At 42.0% G+C, this 19490-nt stretch overlaps 2 protein-coding genes across 6 annotated transcripts in view; one reads left to right on the forward strand and one right to left on the reverse strand.

Annotated features, from left to right (window-relative positions):
* The window catches only part of STAP1 (signal transducing adaptor family member 1), a 28262-nt gene extending 23869 nt beyond the window's left edge, over positions 1-4393 (forward strand). The window contains exons 8-10 of the mRNA XM_084627518.1: positions 2009-2108; positions 2500-2634; positions 4213-4393. Of these exons, the coding sequence (XP_084483644.1) occupies positions 2009-2108; positions 2500-2634; positions 4213-4289 (312 nt within the window). The 3' untranslated portion in view covers positions 4290-4393. The remainder of the gene's footprint in view (positions 1-2008; positions 2109-2499; positions 2635-4212) is intronic.
* Positions 4394-7274: 2881 nt separating this feature from the next.
* Positions 7275-19490, reverse strand: part of UBA6 (ubiquitin like modifier activating enzyme 6) — a 54916-nt gene continuing 42700 nt past the window's right edge. For all 5 annotated transcript variants that reach the window (XM_084625905.1, XM_084625902.1, XM_084625903.1 and 2 more), the window contains 7 exons: positions 19005-19076; positions 17859-17976; positions 15408-15601; positions 13037-13164; positions 12023-12110; positions 11604-11698; positions 7275-9408 (listed from right to left, as the gene is read on the reverse strand). In XM_084625905.1, the coding sequence (XP_084482031.1) occupies positions 9273-9408; positions 11604-11698; positions 12023-12110; positions 13037-13164; positions 15408-15601; positions 17859-17976; positions 19005-19076 (831 nt within the window). In that variant the 3' untranslated portion in view covers positions 7275-9272. The remainder of the gene's footprint in view (positions 9409-11603; positions 11699-12022; positions 12111-13036; positions 13165-15407; positions 15602-17858; positions 17977-19004; positions 19077-19490) is intronic.

Genomic DNA, 19490 nt, shown 5'->3' on the forward strand with positions numbered 1-19490 from the left:
TATCTGAACTTGTCTACATGCAGAGTTGTACCCATTTACCAGTACCAGTTTAACTAAAAGTGTGAATTAACACCAATTTAGATCAAACAGTGCAAAATCTGTGTGGACTCTCTTATTTGGCTTTTCGCCAGGCTTGTTTCAGTTAAACCAATTAAGAACAGGTTTAACCTAAACTGAAATTACCCTGGTTCACCCAGAAATAAGTGTCCATACAGCCTTTTTTCTTTTTACCAGTTTAACTAGATGTGTTGAAACTCACACCTTAAATTAAATCGGTGCAACTTTCTCCCGGGTGGCTCACCCTTCTCTTCTATCTAGTTCTGAAATGCCGGGTCTTCCATCACAATTTAGAAATCGAAACTTGAGAAACAGACTGCTCGCCCAAAATTACCATGGCACTACAGGATGACTAAGGTTTCATTTGGATTTGCAGGTTGGTTAGATCTCTGTGCTCATGCTGGCAGCTTCCTTGTGGAACTGCTCAAAGTAGGAAATTGTAACCTCTGTTGCCCTTGACTGGGCACTCAAGGGTGTTACCACACCACACCCTGCAACTCGGTCTCCTGAAATCTACAAGTTTCCTTTTCTCTGACGCCTCTGCCACTGAATAGCCCCAGCTTAACTGGAATTGGATGTGGGGACTGTTAGCTCAAATGAAAATGTTACTGACCTAGTACAGAAAGGAGAGTGGAAAAGGACTAAACCAAAGATGGTTAAATAAACTGGTACTAGTTCAGTGGGTTGCTCTAAGTGCCCAGAAGCAGAGCCCAAACGTTACGTACAGAAATTGGTTTAAAAAGCTGAACTAAAACAAAAGACCAAATGAGAGGCAGTGTTGCCTTGTGGTGAGGGCACTGGACTAGGACTCAGAAGACCTGGGCTGTATTCCTGGCTCCACCAGAGGCCCGCTAGGTCACTTTCTGCCTCAGTTTCCTCACCTGTAAAATGGGGATACTAAGCATGATCTCCTATGTAAAGCACATTGAGATCAACTGATAAAAAGCACTGTGAAACACTAATGAAAATTATTTTGAACACCAGACAAATAGTAAAGCCATGGAGCCTCACAAACTGGCAATGGCAGAGGTTGCAGCAGCTTCTGGGGATCACAGACAAGGGTGTCATAGGTGTGCAAGCCTAGGGGGACAAATCTGGAAAGGGAGCACATGTTCTACTTTGCATTGGACCCCACAAAACTTCAGGCCAGCTCTCCACTCCCCTGTTGTCCTGGAAGCATCTCTTGGGTATTAGCATCTCCTCCTGCTATTCAAACATCTGCCTTTGGTGAGGATCCTAAAATGAAGCTGTGCCATGATGGGGGTGGTGGAATATCCTGTGGAGCCATTTTATTAAAACCTTTCAGCTCATTTTCTTCCTGTCTGACAACAAGATTAAAATCCAAGCCCAAATCCAGGCACTCTCACTCAACCCAAATTCCCCCTGTAGGATCCGATAGCCTGTCTAGAAAAACTTTGAGCTGAAGAGGGGCAGGACCTCAAGAGACAAGTGTTTTTCTAGTCGTTTGTGTCATGTCTCAGCCCAGGCTTTACTTTGGGGACAAGGGAGGAACCCACACTGTATTGTACTAGCACCTTTCCTTTGTTTGGGGCCAAAAGGAGCTCCACACCAGGTTGTTTCCAGCCTGGCTGGAGCTGCACTTTGCACTGAGGGAGAGAAAGGCAGCAGCAGGGGTTTCTGGGAAGCAAGCCCAAGCTTCCGCCTTGTTCAAGGCCCAAGCCTGCGGTGCATCCCCCTCAGTGCAGTGCATAAGCCCACTCCTACAATGTGCCTAACATGCAATGCTGATTTTCAGCAATTATTTTGCCCTTCTATTTGCATGCTCCTGGAAGCTCCTATTTTCACCGCACTTATAGTAAGTAGGTGGCTCTCAAAACACAGTGCATTGCAGTTTCAGCTACTTGACAATCTTTATGTACCTACCTGCTAACACATTTCAGACTGAAAACGTGGCTCACAGTAACTTTTCACACCCCTTTTTGTTACCTAGGTTATGCTCCTGAGCCTTCATGATGTCATTGATTACTTTGTGAATCAAACTCAAGGGAGCTTGAAGCCATTTGTCACACACACGTATGACAACAAATCGGGTATGCGGCTTGTTTCTACATGTAAGCACAGCAACTAATTTGCAAGCAGGCCATATGGGCTGAAACGTTTGGGCATAAGACATGGATTGAATATTTTGAACAAAAACATCTCATGTTACAAACAGAGGAGGAGTTAATTCTATCAAATCATTCTAATTACAAAATAACTGAAGTAAGCCACCTATTCTTTCAGCAGAGCTGGGAGGATCCCAGAGCTTGGGCTCCAGCCTGAGCCCAGAAGTCTACACAGCAGTGAAAAAGACCCACAGCCCAAGCCAACTGGCACCAGCCAGTCATTGGGTTTTCTTTGCTATGTAGACATACCCTTATTCTTAATAAATGGGGCTAGGTTCTTCAGGGGAGCATTAAATCTTCTGTCCTTTTTCTGCAGCTGGACTTCCTTTAGAGCATGCTCCAAGAGAGATGCACCCAGCGATTGTCCCTCATCCCGGAGCCAAGCCTCTCATGAGCCCTATGCCTGAGACAGTAACAGCACCGCTTCAGGAGAAACCCAGATACATGTATGGTGAGGACAGGACAGCTTTGGGGGCCTTCTGTCTCTTTGAAAGTTAGGTTTGAAGTCAGGGGAAAGTGAGTTTTTTGGGGAGGGAAGAGTCACGTGCAGTGGGGGCTACAGCAGCATCTCTATCAGTCTGCACACCTCAGTATCAAAAGCAGCATGGCTTCTCCCCCTGACGAGGACGTCTCAGAATGTGGGGTAAACGCAAGTAGATATTGTCAGTGGCCACAGGGAGGGATTAGAGATGGAAGACAAGAGGTTTTTGCCTTCAGTGTATTAGTTCAACCCAGATGATGACTGCAGCGACTGACTCCTGTTTAGCGCCCTGTGTTAAATGAATTGGTGTGGTCTCTCCATTTTTGTGGCACACGAGCCCGTAGTTGATACTGACACTTGTTGGCAGGCTCAGTAGCAAGGCCAAGGACTGCATGGGCTATGTGCACTGTCCGACCCCACTGTCAACCCCTGGCCTTTGCGCAGTTTCTCCCCCATATTGCCCCTTATACATGGGCAAAACGCTTAAAATCTGAACAGCTCCTAATTGTATGTCCTCTTTAAACCTCACCTTCGCCACGATGCCTCCAAAAACCACCATTCTGATCATGGCCAGGCAGGTGATAAGCTGTGACTCTTCCACTTTTCCAATTCTCTTCCTCTGACCCATTAAAAAAAACCACCTCGAATTGACAAACCTGTGCCACTTCACCAGATTTGCTCGCATGGTGTATCGTCATCCTCTTTATGTCATTAGACTGAAGTTCTTCAGGGCCTGGAGCTCTGTTTGTACAGCACCTGGTACATTAGGGCCCCAATCACAATATTTACTCCTAGCCACCTCCATTGGACACTTACCTTGCTTATGCTTGAGGATACGGACTTAAAATTTGCCCCCAAACTTAGATTTTGTAAGAACAAACTTTATCAAAACCTAGAGCCAAGGGAAATGCTTCCATGAATTAAAGTAATCCAGTTGATTCCTCTGCAGAGGGAGGAATCCAGACCCGTGCAGTGCTGAGAAAATGACTCAAGGACTTTCAGAGAAATTGAAAAAAAATGGTGAAAAGCAAGAGAGTTATAAAAACTGTTGCAATAATCAAAGGTGCTCTTACTGGGCTAGGACAAACTTATTTACAGTAGATAATGTGAAAGGGCCTCTGATTATGCTGGACAGAGTAGACAAAGTCCAGTTCTGCTACTGCTGGGCGGCACTTGAGCTGGAAGTGCTCTTCTCCCACCAGGACAGTTTAACAGCTTGAATATTTAAATCATCTCCCTCCAGCTTCTCCTATTGCCTTGAGTTAAGACAGGAGTCAGGGCTAGCCCAGCACAGAAGGGAGGGAGTGCTTATGGCAAATTAGTACGGAAAATGAAAAACGTACGTACATGTACAGTGCCTAGCTCAGTGGAGGCTGTAGATTCTACCTACAATATAAATAAGGCAAATAAGCAGAGTGAGAGTTGAGAAACCGTGTTGTAGTGACAATGGAGCGCGCAAGCCCCGCTGGGAAGCTGCTGAAGCTGGAATGGCTCTGCCATGACACTTCTGCTCTCTAGTGTTAACAAGTGTTTTTCCCATTCTTTCAGAAACTCTTTGCAAAGAGCTGAAAGAAAGAGCGAAGAGACAAGAGGCTGACAGACAAAGCGCAAATCAACCCCTTTGAAGTGAAGACTGTAGGAGGGACAGACGTTTTCTTGGGGAAAAAAGTCACATTCTAAACCAGGAAATCCCAGTGGGGCCTAAATTTAGTAGTACAGTCTCATCTTGTATCAACAAATCTCAGAAGCTGGTGGAATAAATTACGGGACATTAAATTGGATGTCTGTTTCCTGAGGCTTCCAGTTTGTACAAAACAAAGTCCATCTCCATGGCTTTAAGCACATTTGTCTCAGCAGCCTTATGAGATTTTCTGGGACACAATAGAATGGTCCCACCCCCCATCTGACAGCCTCTGCGCTGTTGAGGAGGATGAAAGTCTCAGGGAAGGGGAACATTCAACTGGAGCAGAGGGAAACAATCCCATAGTTGGGATCACTGTTCACTCTAGGCTGTGTGTGCGCACACAGATCCTAAACCCTGCGCACACGGCGAAATACTGCGCGCACAAAAATTTGCACAGAAGAAAGTTTTTGCGCACACGACCTGCCAAAAATTAAAGGGAACATTGGTTGGGACCCTCCTTCTAGATGATGTTGTGGTATCCTCTCGCACTGAGGATACCTCTCCAGGGGAAGGAACCCCAGTTATTAGGAAGAGACAGGTAATAGTTATGGGGGATTCAATCATTAGAAACATAGATCGCTGGATTTGCAATGACCGCAAAAACCGCATGGTGACTTGCCTGACTGGTGTGAAGGTTGAGACATCGAGATAGACTTATGTGTAGTGCTGGGGAGGAGCTGGTGGTCGTGGTACATGTAGGTACTAATGACATAGGGAAGGGTAGGTGAGAGGTCCTGGAGGCCAAATTTAGGCTGCTAGGTAAGTCACTGGGGCGGGGGGAGGAGGGGCGGTCGCCAAATTAAATTAATAGGCAGATTTAAAACAAACAAAAGGAAGTATTTTTTCACACAACACAGTCAACCTGTGGAACTCTTTGCCAGAGGATGTTGTGAAGGCCAAAACTGTAACAGGGTTCAAAAAAGAACTAGATAAATTCATGAAGGATAGGTCCATTGATGGCTATTAGCTAGGATGGGCAGGGATGGTGTCCCTAACCTTTGTTTGCCAGAAGCTGGGAATGAGTGTCAGGGGATGGATCACTTGATGATGACCTGTTCTGTTCATTCCCTCTGGGGCACCTGGCATTGGCCACTGTCAGAAGACAGGCTACTGGGCTAGATGGACCTTTAGTCTGACCCAGTTTGGCCGTTTTTATGTTCTTATATTCCTCAAAAGCAGGGAGGGAGGGCAACCCATTTCAGCCCTTCCCTCCCCGTACCCTGCCAAAAAGTCCCATAAAGTCTAGGCTTGGGCTACTGTGGCCCAAGGAAGAGGAAAATGAATTTTGAAATTCAGAGGCCCTCCCAAAGGATTTGCTTCCACCAGTACTGCAACCCCACTTGTATTAATTGAGTAGGTCCAGCTTGAGCAGTAAACAGCAACTGCAGCAGCACTGTATATCGGGTGAGAAAAGCAGTCCCTCACCTAGGAAGCTTCCAGTCCATTTAGAGCTTTATAGTTCAGAACTAAACACCGTAAGCTCCACTCAGAAATCAACAGGTAATCAATCAGTGAAGTTTCCCCACTTAAATTGAAGTTGGGGCACTTTGCACCAGCTTTGAGTTCCGAATCGATTGAAGGGATAACGTGCTGTAGAGCAAAATCTTGTGGTGATGGATCATGCTTCTATAGACAGTGCCTAACTCCGCAAGAAATGGAAACAACCTATAGCTCAGAGAGCCATGGTGGTCACTGCTGCTATGAGCATCTAATAGCAGCTCAGTAGTAGCCCAAAACTGCAAATGGAGCAAAAAGAGGTGGATGTATGCCCTCAACATGGCAGAAATAATCTTCATCTCTCGTAGGTGCTTTCCCCACCACCTCTTCAGTCTTACTCAAATGGAGAAATAAGGGAGAGCACACGGCTTTTCACACCGTACATTGTTGTATCCTTTTTGCTGAACAGCGATTTTTCCAAAGTATTAGAGAGCAACTTCGTGTTTATAAAAAAAAAAAAGCATTTCAGATTATTTCAGAGCATACAGAGGACCACCATTCTGCTGAAGTAATCTCTCTGAGTAGCATCACTTAGCAGCAGTTTGCAATATCCCAAATTGAAATTTGCACATTGCTGTGAATTGAAATAATGGGGAATTTTTATTCTTCTTCACTACATTTGTGTCTTGTACTTTCCATGTGCAAATTGTGGTTTTGCTGAAGTGATTAGCAGTAGCATGGTTCATGTTGTAATTAGGGCTCCTGGTTGATATATCACTGAGATGAATCAGTGCTCACCTGGCAGCTATTAGATCACTACAGACATCTCCATTTAAAAATATGTTCATCCACTTTGTCAGTAGTTCAGGTTATTTTTAATGTGAGAAAAGATGAACAGCAATTGTTACTGGCTGGTAGGGCCACACACATTTCTGTCACATGCTACGTTCTCTTTACATTTGGTAATAAAAACCTACTCCTGTCAACCTCTGTTCAGACAAATCCAGAGAAATACACATCAAACTGAGAATGCGCAGTGACCTAGCATATATACTACCGTAAATACATTGGTTCAGCTAGGCAGAAATCATCCACAGAAGGCACCCAAAGGGCACCCACTATTTGTGAGATGTGGAGATGTCTCTGTGTTTTGCTAATTTTGGCCCCCAATTCCCGCCACCTGTATATTGAGAGTTCACAAAAGTGCATGAGTGTTCAATGCTGGAGCAAGCCCTGTTTTCAAGTGCCAACACAGCATGTAACTACATGCTGTCAGGAAATAGGAAGCTGTTAATAAAGGCCACTCGGTATGTTACATTTGAATATTGACTTTTAACCCTGAAGAGACCATCAGATCTAAGTCAGGAAAGCACCCAGACTAACAGACTTTTATAGACTCCTTATTTTCAAAGGTGTTCTATGTGATATTAACATCCAGCTAACAGACCCGACTCCGCTTTCATGTTGAGTAAATAAACAAAGAAGTTAGTTACTCAAATTACATTTTATTGTTTCCCAGCCCCTGACTTTTAGAGTTCACAGTGCTTTACGTTTGCCCCAAACATTTAAATAAAAAATAAAACCTATATCACAGATTTCATTTGGGATTTACAGTCCCTGCTATTGCTGGGGGGGGAACACACATTTCAGTCAGTACTCAGAAACAGATATTTACTCTCAAATAGTCTTCCCTGTCTGCCTTTTGCCCTATGTCAATTATTATGCACTTTGCCATCTCTACGAATGCCATCTCTTTGCCTGTTTTACAGAATGTTCGGTTTTTGTGTTTTTTTTTTTTTAAAGAATAAGTTGTAAAAAAAAAAAAAAAAAGTTAAATAAACCAGCTGGGTTTCAAACCAAATCTGTTAAAACTATAAAATATCTATAAACTATGTTGAGAGTAAAAAATATATACACCTTACAAAAGAGGTACTACATTTAAGACTTATTCCCAAATATTGGAATAATTTTAGTGGATTCCAGCTTGTAAATTCAATACATATTTGGTGTCCAAATGCCGAACCATCCGGATATTTTGTTCTTGAATAAACCAATTGGGAGGAAAGGGGGGATGAGAACAAGCACAATTATCCAATATTTTAGGCTCCAAAATATCCCTAAAGGTTAATAAACTGAATCATATATTGACATCACTGATTTTATAGTGGTGAACAAGTTTTGCATCATATGCAGGAGATACAGTAAATGCAAACTATTTCCAAAGCAAAACTAATAATAATGTTTAGGGCGATGTTAGTAGATTAGATTTTTGTTCCCATCTCACTTGCTTTAGTTTTTCCATAATCAGGGAAACAATTCACACAAGCTCACCTGTCCAGTGCGTAGATGCTGAAGAATTCTGCCACTGATGCTGTCGTACTGCACCAGCATTTTCTACTAATTGCCAAAATGATTTCCTGACTGCCACTGAATTAAATGGATCTATCAGACTTTAGACACCTAAATTATAGATTGAGGCCAATATAAACTCAATTTTCAGATTAACTCAGATTTGTGTTGTAGAGACAGATATGCTATATAAAGCTTCCTTCTAGAGTTACGGCACCAAGAGGAGATAACAAGAACCAAATGTTTGATATGAAATACACAGAATATCCTCTTGACCCTCCCCCTTCAAAAGGTAACAATTTGCTACTGTGCTCTTAATTTGGAAGCAGAAAATTTAAGCCACAACTTCACCTGCCTCTTCATCAAGCAGAAGAGCTTAATTGGGAGAATAAAGGCATAACTATCCAACAAAATTCAGCTTTCTCCGTACTTCACTGTTCCCAAACTGCAATCTTGGGGCAGAACTCAATTGTCATCACTCGGTTGATTTCAATGAGCTATGACAATTTACACCAGCTGAGAATCCGCCCCCTGCGTTTCCACATCCAGACTGACCTAAAAATAACTGCTCCAACATACAGTAATAGCAATGGCTCAGAAGAGAACACCGACAACGTAAGTGAGGCAAATTCATTTGCTTTTTTAATAGAATTACACTTGGGATGAATTTGGCCTGGTGCTCAGATTATGTGGTTGGCACCCCAATTTTAGAAGAGAGTCATGAGAAATGGATTATGAAACATTATTGACCACCATGTTATAAAACAATTTCCCCAATTTTTGCTCCCCCCCCCATTTAACGTTTATCTTGCATATTGAAATAAGATGCTAAGTTTGCCATTTTCCCCCTTCCCCCATAAATTAATATAAATCTCTTCTTTGCGGTACGCATTATACATGACATTCCATTTCAGCAAACCTCCAGTCCTCTTTATGAACGGGCAGATGTATGCAGAGAATAGGGACAGGTGAACAGTAAATCCAGTTTGACAGACCTCTTCAGTGCAATTCACTGACTTTGACTGTTCCTGATTTAATTAAGGCTTCACCAAAGAAATATGTATTATTTGATTTAAGCCGAAATCAGCACACTCCCTTCAAAGCAAATGGTCCTAGAGCGACTTTAGTAGCATTACCATCAATTGTCTTCATGGATGAAGTAGTATCTCACTGGTGGCCCTGGCAAGTCTTCATCTCCATCTGTTTCTGGAGCAAACGACACTGTGAGATCCACATATTTTTTATCAGCTGATGGTTTCACTAGCTTTTGCATCCTGCAAAGAAAGGAAGACAAGTTTTGTAAGAGCAGGAAAAGAAGCAAAGAGCCGGCTGGGCTGAGCTATCCTGTGTTATGGGAAGTTGTTTTATTTTGACAGCTCTTCCAGGAATGAAGTGCAACCCATCAGAAGTGTGGTTAAAGACAATGAAACTTCTATTAATGCGATATACCAAAGTTGCTCTCTCTTGGTTGTGGAAGGTCACACTTCAGTTAGTGTATTTCTGCTTTTGCTCCGAGATCAGTCAACCTCTGAATGATTATGTTGCTTGTGATAAAAAGCAAAGAAAAGATTTTGTGCAGGGCTGGGAGTCTGGAGGAAAACAACAATTCTTTCCCCCATCATCCACCAATAGGGCAGATAGATCCATGCAAGAGCTGTTGCCCCGATCATATGGGCAGTAGTCATGGGCATGGCCCTTTGTACACCCCACATGCAGTTTTGACCAATGGATTTGTACTGTGTATGAACAAATCCAATGGTCACATTTCCAAAACCTCCACTGTCCACCGACAATGGCTCTTTCCATGGTTCTCTGGAGAAAGCCATCATGGAGCTCTGCGTGCAGGAAGTTATAGGGTCCGCTTGCAATGGGACTGTTCTGCTGCAGTTTGGGCCTTCTATTGTCAGGGATTTTGGAGTTGGATAGTGGTGGTGGCAAAGAGCCAGGATTGAGCCCTTGCTGAATATCAGCTGCAATGCTAGTAGGCTTATTGCAGTAGATAGCACTAAAACATGCCCCGTATGTGGCTTTATTATTGAAGTACCACCCTGGAAGAGTGGCCTCATTGTACAGCATCTTATTCTTAAATAAAACTTATAAGAACATTCTGATCTGCAAGAGCCAATTAACACTGTTAGATTACACATTTACTAGTTACCCAAAAGTATTTTGACTATTTTGATTGAGATGGCGTAGCAGATCAGTGCTCTGCAGTGAGAGTCTATGAGTTTTGCAGTCTTCATTTGGAATCTAGTTGAAGTTTGCTCTCTTTGAAATTTGCTACATTACAAGAACCACTGAAAGCGTAAGTCTCTTCTCACCTGAACAATTAAGGGTCTTACCCTTCCACAAGAGGTGGACAGTAAATTCAATGGAGCCACCCAGCCATCCTTAAAAGCAAGTTTCATAAGACAGAATGACAAACTGATGCAGCAGAGCATCATTCTGAATGCAAGGGCATGACACAAACGCCTACATTGGCGAATCTGAGCCATTGGGTGGTTGCAATTATTTTTAGAGCAAGAATGAAAATATGCAGCGCCTCGGAAATAAAAACCGATCAGGGTTTATAAGGTCACTCAAAATGCACTACAGTCACCAGTGCACCTAAAAACTAAACTTCAAGAGACCAAAGAAAACCACTTTGTAGGGTGAATAAAATATAACCAAACTTATGTGAGGGGACTCCATTTTCACTGTGGAAACGCCTGCTGGCAGCCAGCTACATGATAAACAGCTATAAACTGCAGCTTTGTGCTCCCAGCACTCAGTACTCTGGAAATGGAGGCTACTTACTGTAACTGGAGGTCCTTCAAGATGTGTGGATCCTATCTGTATTCTACACATGGGTACGCATGCATGCCATGTGCCCAAGACCAGAGATTTTCCAGAGCAGAATCCGTTGACGCGCACATGCGCAGTTGCTTCCCTTGTGCTCCTGACCAAGGGTATAAGAGGCAGTGCGGGTTGATGCCTCTTCAGTTCCTCCTCTTAGCACAATCCAACAGTATCCAAAGCAGAAGGGAAGAAGGGCAGATAGTGGAATACAGATAGGGACCACCCATCTCAAAGAACCTCCAGTTACAGTAAGTAACCTCCATTTCTTCTTCGAGTGATGGTCCCTATGTGTATTCCACATGTGGGTGACTGGCAAGCCGTGTTCAGAGTGGAGAAGGGTGTAGGGAAGCTGTCAGCAGAGATGCTCGTAGTACTGCCATCCCTGCAGTTGCATCTGCAGTTTTGGCTCGAGTTACAGCGTAGCGTACGGTGAACGGGTGACAGAACTCCAAGTTGCTGCTCAAGAATCCCTTGAGGGAATGGAGCTATCAAGAGCTTTCATGTATTTATGCTGTGCCTATCACCATGGTATCTAGGTGCCAGCCACATTAAGTAAGTAAAAAGAATCATTAACGTACCAGGTCACATCCCTGGAGCCACAGTTCGTTTTTACTACCTTATTAGTACTTACGTCAGCTTTAATCTTTTGATGTGTCCAGGCATCACAGGAACATACAGCATTTTGACGCCCTGTACAACCATTGTTGGCTCTATTCCGTATTTCTCCTACAATTCAGGAATGCAAACATTTTAGCAGACTGCAGACAGACAGACAGTTAGTTCCAAATGATGGAACCATTTCTAAAAAGCAACATCCCAGATAAGAAAAATGTCCATGCATTAAATATAAAATTGACCAATGGTTTATTGAAATTGATTTGATTGAATCGTTTTATATACTCAATTGACAGCACTGATCGGGGCCACACAAACATGCACTTATTCCTAAAAATTATTTTGGCATTAATTGGAGCTTGACACAAGCCAGAAAAAAATGAAGCCATTTTCCCCACAACCTCTACTAAACCATTACAGTAAGTGAAGTCTTACTCTGACAGCATTTATGAAGTCCAGCAGAGTGAAATCTTCTTTCCCATAAATAGTCCACCTGTCCCAGATTGTAAATGATATTCCATTTCTGTTTGAAAAAGAACAGAGTGCTAAACATTCATTTATCTTGCACTCTGGAAGTGTGGATTCAAAGTCTTTTCTTCAGAAACTGATATTGTCATTATCAGTAGCTCTGCTATTAACCTACTGTTTAACTTTCCTCCTCTCTCTGCCCCTATTTCCCCTCCCTCCCTTTGTCTGTCTTGTCTATTTAGACTAAGTTCTCTGAAGTAGAGACCATCCCTCAGTATGCATGTACACATTACTTAGTACAATGAAGCCCTGAACCCAGATTAGGCCTCTAGATATTACTGTAAAACAAATAAGGTGAAGAAAGATACTGGCAAACTTGTAGTTTTATACTGCATAGATATGTATATTTGCAACCAAAGACTATGCAGACTGAACAATGTTTGACTAATACATTTATTAACTGAAATAATAGTTAAAAAGGCAGTAAGCAGGGACCAGACGTTCAAAATTGTTCAATAATCAGCAGCTCCCATTGAGAACAAGGCTGAGCACTTTGGAAAATCTGGTCTCCAGTTTGTATAGGTCAGAATGTTTATGTTGGCTTTCCAAATCCTTGCACTGTACGTTTGAGAACAGCCACACCAGATCTAAGAATACTAGTAATGCTTAGTGTAGTGATAGGAATTGCATACTACCCCTCCAAGTGCTCACTGTGTTCTGTGGTTTAGAAACCAGCTAGAGCTGTAGTAGGTAGCGAGGCCTTGTATGTCTGTACAAAATTAACATAGTTACTTGGAACCCAACTGTAGTTTCTTCATATTGTTGTTGTATGAGGACCAAAAGACAACACGTAGCCAGGTTGTATGGGTTCCCTCCAATTCCCATACATACTGCGTGTCTCCAGATCCTGATGTAACAGTACACCCCTCTCAAATATCAAACATAAGTTCCTAGACAACACACCATCATTGTGCTCCTTACCTTATTTCTGTTTTTCTTACTTCAGCAGCTTCTGTGAACACTATTATTGGAATGGCTAGATTTAAAAAACAGTTCTTATATGCTTCAAATGGATGTTCACCCACAATTTTGATCAGTTCCAGGGCAACCTAGGGTAAACACAAAGACAGAGTTACTTAATACTTTACAAATTACAGAATTTCTTGGGATAAAGCTGGTACATAAAATTTGATGTACTCAGCAGCACGCCAATTCAAGTAAAGGACTTACAGCAGGCTAAGACTGGTAGGCGGAAGACATTTGGTATGGTCTTCCATTAATATTAATAGGAACAATAGAAATCACTGTCAGAGAAAGGGGACAGAGTGTCAGCATGGCGGGGCATAATTAATGTTGGTGCTAACCTTCCAGTATGCCCAATTTCAAACCCCTCCCTAATATCTCCAATTCTATGTCCAGGCGTATGTGTTCTTACATTAGGGCAGAATTTTCTGGAAAGCTTGAGACAAACCAGACAAGGAACTTGGGAGAGATGGGTTCAGAAAAAATAAGGTAGTGATCTCAGATCTCAAACATTTTAAAAATGTGGTTAGTAATAACCCAACATCTTGGCCTAGTAACTCCAAGTATGTTTTATTCTGCTGGTTTTGGCAAGGACTAAGAGCTTTGACTGTTTTTTGGTGGGAGACAGGAAGAGGGGCTAGGTTATTGGTATTGCAAAGAGTTCTGAACTCCAATACAGCAAAGTTTGCAGCATCTCTGATATGGAGAGCAGCAGGCTTTGGGGTGGTCTGGGGAAGAAGTGGAATCTATCCCTGCATAAGTTGCAACTTCCTCAGTCAGTGCATAGCATGAAAGCTAGTCCCATCACTGAAACTTTGTCATCATTTTTGGAAACCGAGGAAATTCCCAGCCAAAAATGGAGCTGCGTAGAAATAGCTGAACCTCGACCGCATTGACATTACTGTTGGTTTTCCAGTTTAAGATTGAGGTTTTCTGCAAAAACGCCAATAGTGTGTTCAGGTTTTTCCCCACTTCGTTGGTAAGTTATTTGTTGCTTTATATTCAAAATTAATGGAGTTTTTTGACCTATGAATGTGTTTTTATTCTGCTACAAATGAAGTTCTATCATCAGAACCCAGGTATGCAGCAATCATGAACATGGGCTGGCTCACACCCTCCTCTGGAAAGGTTCCCTCTGGTGGAAGAGGTTAACAGACTGTATACACTGAAGGCTGAAACACCACCCCCAAAACCCACCAGACTGAAAGGCACTCTTAGCTCTGCTAGTCCCCCTCTCCCACAGCATTACTGCTCCTGCCTGTGCCATGCCAACACTGGCTGCCCAACAGCAGTGGAAAGGACCCAAGGTGAGGGAATATGACTCTTCCACCTGTATTACTACGTAGAAATTGGTGCACAGAGCAAAGGATGGTGCTGCAGAGAATACCTACCCCTCTGTGTGGAAGTGACCATGGAAATTCAGAGATCCATACACAGATCAACAAGACACACTCCAGGCCTTTATTCTCCTGGACTATAAACAATTTCTTTGCTATTCCACTGCTAAAAATACATGACCTCTTCACAACAGAAAAAGGAAGGGGCATGCATTTAATTTCAAGTAATTAAAGGGACTCTCACCTACTCTTACATTACATAAGATTAAACTCAGTGGCAACTGCTTCTCTCCTTGACAGCACATGGCCTGTATTGATCTCAATGGAGTAAACATTTCTCAAATATAAAGTGAAGAATGTAAGTGAAATAAAGGACTGCAAACTGACATTTTACCTCAAGTCTGGTAGCTGACACCTTCTTGCTAAGACGTGTCACACTCACACTGGTGTTAACATTAATAGGTTTATCCTATTTTAATACTAGTTCATCAAATCTTTTGTAAATACAGTAGTTACCCTTAATGTTTGCACATTAAAGTTTCCTTCTAATTGCTAAACTAGCATTAAAAGCATGATGAAATTGGTTTATAAACTATGCCATTGGATTCTCATACTGCTAACACCAAATGCTGTATCACATTCAAAATGGTGAGTTTTAACACACATATTCTATACCACAGAAAACACTGCTTCTTGCCTTTCAAAGTTTTCTACTTGTTTAAAGATAAGTATATTATACTGGTAATTAATACCCCCTTCCCAATCTTTCCAGAATGCCATAAAGCCTACGCTGCAGGATCACAGAAGCAAGAGGCCACTGTAAAGTTAAACCTAGATTAGGATCAGTTTTACCAAAAGTCTTGCAGCAGGGATGTATTAGCATTAACCAACACTCAAATAATGAAGAACAGGCAGAAAAGAGGGGATTTGCTTCTCGCAGATCAGAGGTGGTTTTGCAAAATAAAGATTCCTCAAAATGTAAACTCACTGACCAAGCCAGACACGGCAGCAGTAGCAGTTGCAATGGCAGGAATAATCTTTCCAGCGATCCGCTTTGTTTTGAGCCGATCCGCTGGTTCAATGTTGTACATCTTGGCTCGCAGATTAGATGCTGCTGTTATGAAGTCTATATGCCCGTTTGCATCATCATCTTTTTCAAAGGAGAGCATCTTCATTTGCAAGTCATCTGTTCATGAAACAAAAATCAAATGTTGACCAGTAAGATGAATGAATTCTAAAATAGACCCAGAACATCAGTAATTTATTTGATTAATACAGTTTCAATTATATGCTTTTTAAAGATATGGGAGTATTAGGTCCTGGTGCAGGGGTATCTCTGCTACAAAGAAAACCAGCTGCCATATTTGAGGACTGAGTTTATTGCATTTGGGTGCGGGTTTTTTGTTTTGTTTTTTAATATTAATGGAGACACCAAGCACTTAATTTACTTTGCAGTGCCAGGAACCAGTGTTGGACTGTTTTGTGGGCATTCTTCCCCACCCTGTACTGTACGGATCCCTTTTGTGTAAGTGTTAGCAGTGTGTAATCATTTCACTAAGACTAGAGTTACATCTAATTATTACTTTTTTAAGCATCAATATTTTCACGTGTCTGAAGTACCTGACCAGGCACCCTTTTACTATTAGAGCAATTACAAATCAAGTTCCCCTTAAGAAAGTAATTTAAGGCAGCAGTTCACCTTTTTTCCACACCAAGACCACTCCCAGTCTGGCTGGGATCTAGCCAGGACCCACCCACACACGCATAGCAACAGGAAAAGGGCAGGGTGGTCACAATGCTTTAACGCCCATTTGTGACTCCCAGGTTGAGAACCTGTACTTCAAGAGATATGGCAAAGCCACTAGGACTTAGATGTTTATTTCTTAGGGAACCCTTAGAAGTCAGTCTGTGCTTTTTTATATTTTTAAACAACCTGTTACGGATAGCTATTATCTCTTAAAAGAAATTTTTAGTTTTTTAGATGATACACAAGAAAGCTTTAAAAACCCTCTCCAAAGTTTCAGAGTAACAGCCGTGTTAGTCTGTATTCGCAAAAAGAAAAGGAGTACTTGTGGCACCTTAGAGACTAACCAATTTATTAGAGCATAAGCTTTCGTGAGCTACAGCTCATTTCATCAGATGCATATCGTGGAAACTGCAGCAGACTTTATATATACAACAGAACGCCACTAGCCGTCACCTTCAGCCCCCAACTAAAACCCCTCCAATGCATTATTAAGGATCTACAACCTATCCTAAAGGATGACCCAACAGTCTCACAAATCTTGGGAGGCAGGCCAGTCCTTGCCTACAGACAGCCCCGCAACCTGAAGCAAATACTCACCAACAACCACATACCACACAACAGAACCACTAACCCAGGAACTTATCCTTGCAACAAAGCCCGTTGCCAATTGTGCCCACATATCTATTCAGGGGACACCATCACAGGGCCTAATAACATCAGCCACACTATCAGAGGCTCGTTCACCTGCACATCCACCAATGTGATATATGCCATCATGTGCCAGCAATGCCCCTCTGCCATGTACATTGGTCAAACTGGACAGTCTCTACGTAAAAGAATAAATGGACACAAATCAGATGTCAAGAATTATAACATTCATAAACCAGTCGGAGAACACTTCAATCTCTCTGGTCACGCGATCACAGACATGAAGGTCGCTATCTTAAAACAAAAAAACTTCAAATCCAGACTCCAGCGAGAAACTGCTGAATTGGAATTCATTTGCAAATTGGATACTATTAATTTAGGCTTAAATAGAGACTTGGAGTGGCTAAGTCATTATGCAAGGTAGCCTGTTTCCTCTTGTTTTTTCCTACCCCCCCCCCCCCCCCGATGTTCTGGTTTAACTTGGATTTAAACTTGAAGAGTGGTCAGTTTGGATGAGCTATTACCAGCAGGAGAGTGAGTTTGTGTGTGTATGGGGGTGGGGGGATGTGAGAAAACCTGGATTTGTGCAGGAAATAGCCCAACTTGATTGTCATGCACATTGTGTAAAGAGTTGTCACTTTGGATGGGCTATCACCAGCAGGAGAGTGAATTTGTGTGTGGGGGTGGAGGGTGAGAAAACCTGGATTTGTGCTGGAAATGGCCCACCTGATGATCACTTTAGATAAGCTATTACCAGCAGGACAGTGGGGTGGGAGGAGGTATTGGTTCATATTCTCTGTGTATATATAAAGTCTGCTGCAGTTTCCACGATATGCATCTGATGAAGTGAGCTGTAGCTCACGAAAGCTTATGCTCTAATAAATTGGTTAGTCTCTAAGGTGCCACAAGTACTCCTTTCCTCTCCAAAGTGAAAAGCTGGCGAGGCACTAAACTATTTTTCCAAAGACTTGAGCAGCACACAGATGGCACTACGGTAGCAGCTCAAACTCAACAAGTAGTGGAGTACTTTACAAAGGAAGTTACTCACTTTTCAGAGCTTCATTGGATAATATGGCTTTTTCCAGCTGGAAAATAGCATTCCTCTCATCCTCACTGCTTACTGGAATATGGTCTGGTTTTCTTGCAGTTTCATCTGTCTGCACAACCTATGAATATATGCAGCAGCTGAGTATGTGGCATGGTATTACCCTTAGCTCCAGAGCCACGGTTGCCCAAACAGATTACATGTGGTATGCCTTGCATTATCACCAACATCTAACCAAAAAGCTGATCTTTTCTCAACAGCTAGGAAAACTGAAGAAATCCACATCCCTGAGCAGCACTGTTAAGCCAACCAAACCCCCGGTGTAAGCAGCACTAAATCAATGGAAGAATTCTTCTGTCGACCGAGCTACTGCCTGTCAGGGAGGTGTTATTACCTGCGCAGACAGAAACCCTCCCACTGGCTTAGGCAGTGTCTGCACTGAAGCGCGACAGCTGCAGAGCTGCAACCCTGCTGCTGTTGGATTTCAAACACAGAGAAGCCCTTACATATGAAGGGGTCAGATACGTCTTTCTGCCAAACTATCAAGATCACTGACAACGTAACAGCACCACACATGAACAGGATTTATAGTCTCAACAACTCCATTCTCCACAAAGCTGCAACATAAAAAATTACAAGAGACAGTTTGTTGCCACGTATTTTCAGCAGCTGCAGCCTGATCTGACCCACTGAAATCTTTTTGGTTAATACAGCTCTAAAACATTAGCTTTATGTCATGGAGAAAAACAATCCCATTTTCTTTCCTAGTATTACAATAATCTAACCCAGAGCATTGATGGTAACGGTAATTAAAAGTTAACTAAAAAACGTTGATGTGCAGGTATAAAAAAAGCCTGGAGGCTTAAGGCCATGGACTGCACTTATATGATTCAATTTAAAAACAAAAAATAATTTTGAAGAGTTCAGATCATTGTCAGCTTCATTTTGGCTCAATTTAGCTGGGATATTTAAATGCAAAATCTTGAATATACAACCTGGAGAAACAAAGCAAGAACATATGCTACACAAACCATATTCTCAGCAGGAGTTCCTCCACGTAACAGGAAAGGGAGAATTACCAACCGACAAAAGGAAGATCACAAGAAAGGTGTTTGCTTAACTTAGAGCTTATTAAAATATTAAACCTACTTTATTTGAAGGTCTGAACTCTTGTATATTTACTCCTGAAATTATCTTCAAAATAGTTTCTTCTGACATATCCTGTTTTTTTTAAAACAAACATAATTGCAGCTTACTTTTATAAGAAACAGACAAAACCTTATTATATCTACTACCCTTTTTAAAAAGGGCAAAGAAAAAAGTTAAAAAACATATTTGTAATTTATACTTCATTTACAGCAAAATTACAGGTTTATGGGCTAGGTACCCCGCACTTACTTAAAACTGAAGAAACATCATAAACTATCCGGCTGGGGAACACAAAGGTATTTTATACTGAACAGTTCTATAAGGTCTAAGTTTGTAAAAGTGGCATTTACCTACATTATAAAACACAATCACAGTATTACACATAACTAGGTACTTATACACGTTACAACAGTCATATGTTAACGCTACTATGTTTACATCCGCTTCTCTATAATGTTTATATATTCTTGCAGCTAGCGATGTGCA

This window comes from Lepidochelys olivacea (assembly GCF_965140295.1).
Source record: "Lepidochelys olivacea isolate rLepOli2 genome assembly, chromosome: 4".
Lineage (NCBI taxonomy): Eukaryota > Metazoa > Chordata > Testudines > Cheloniidae > Lepidochelys > Lepidochelys olivacea.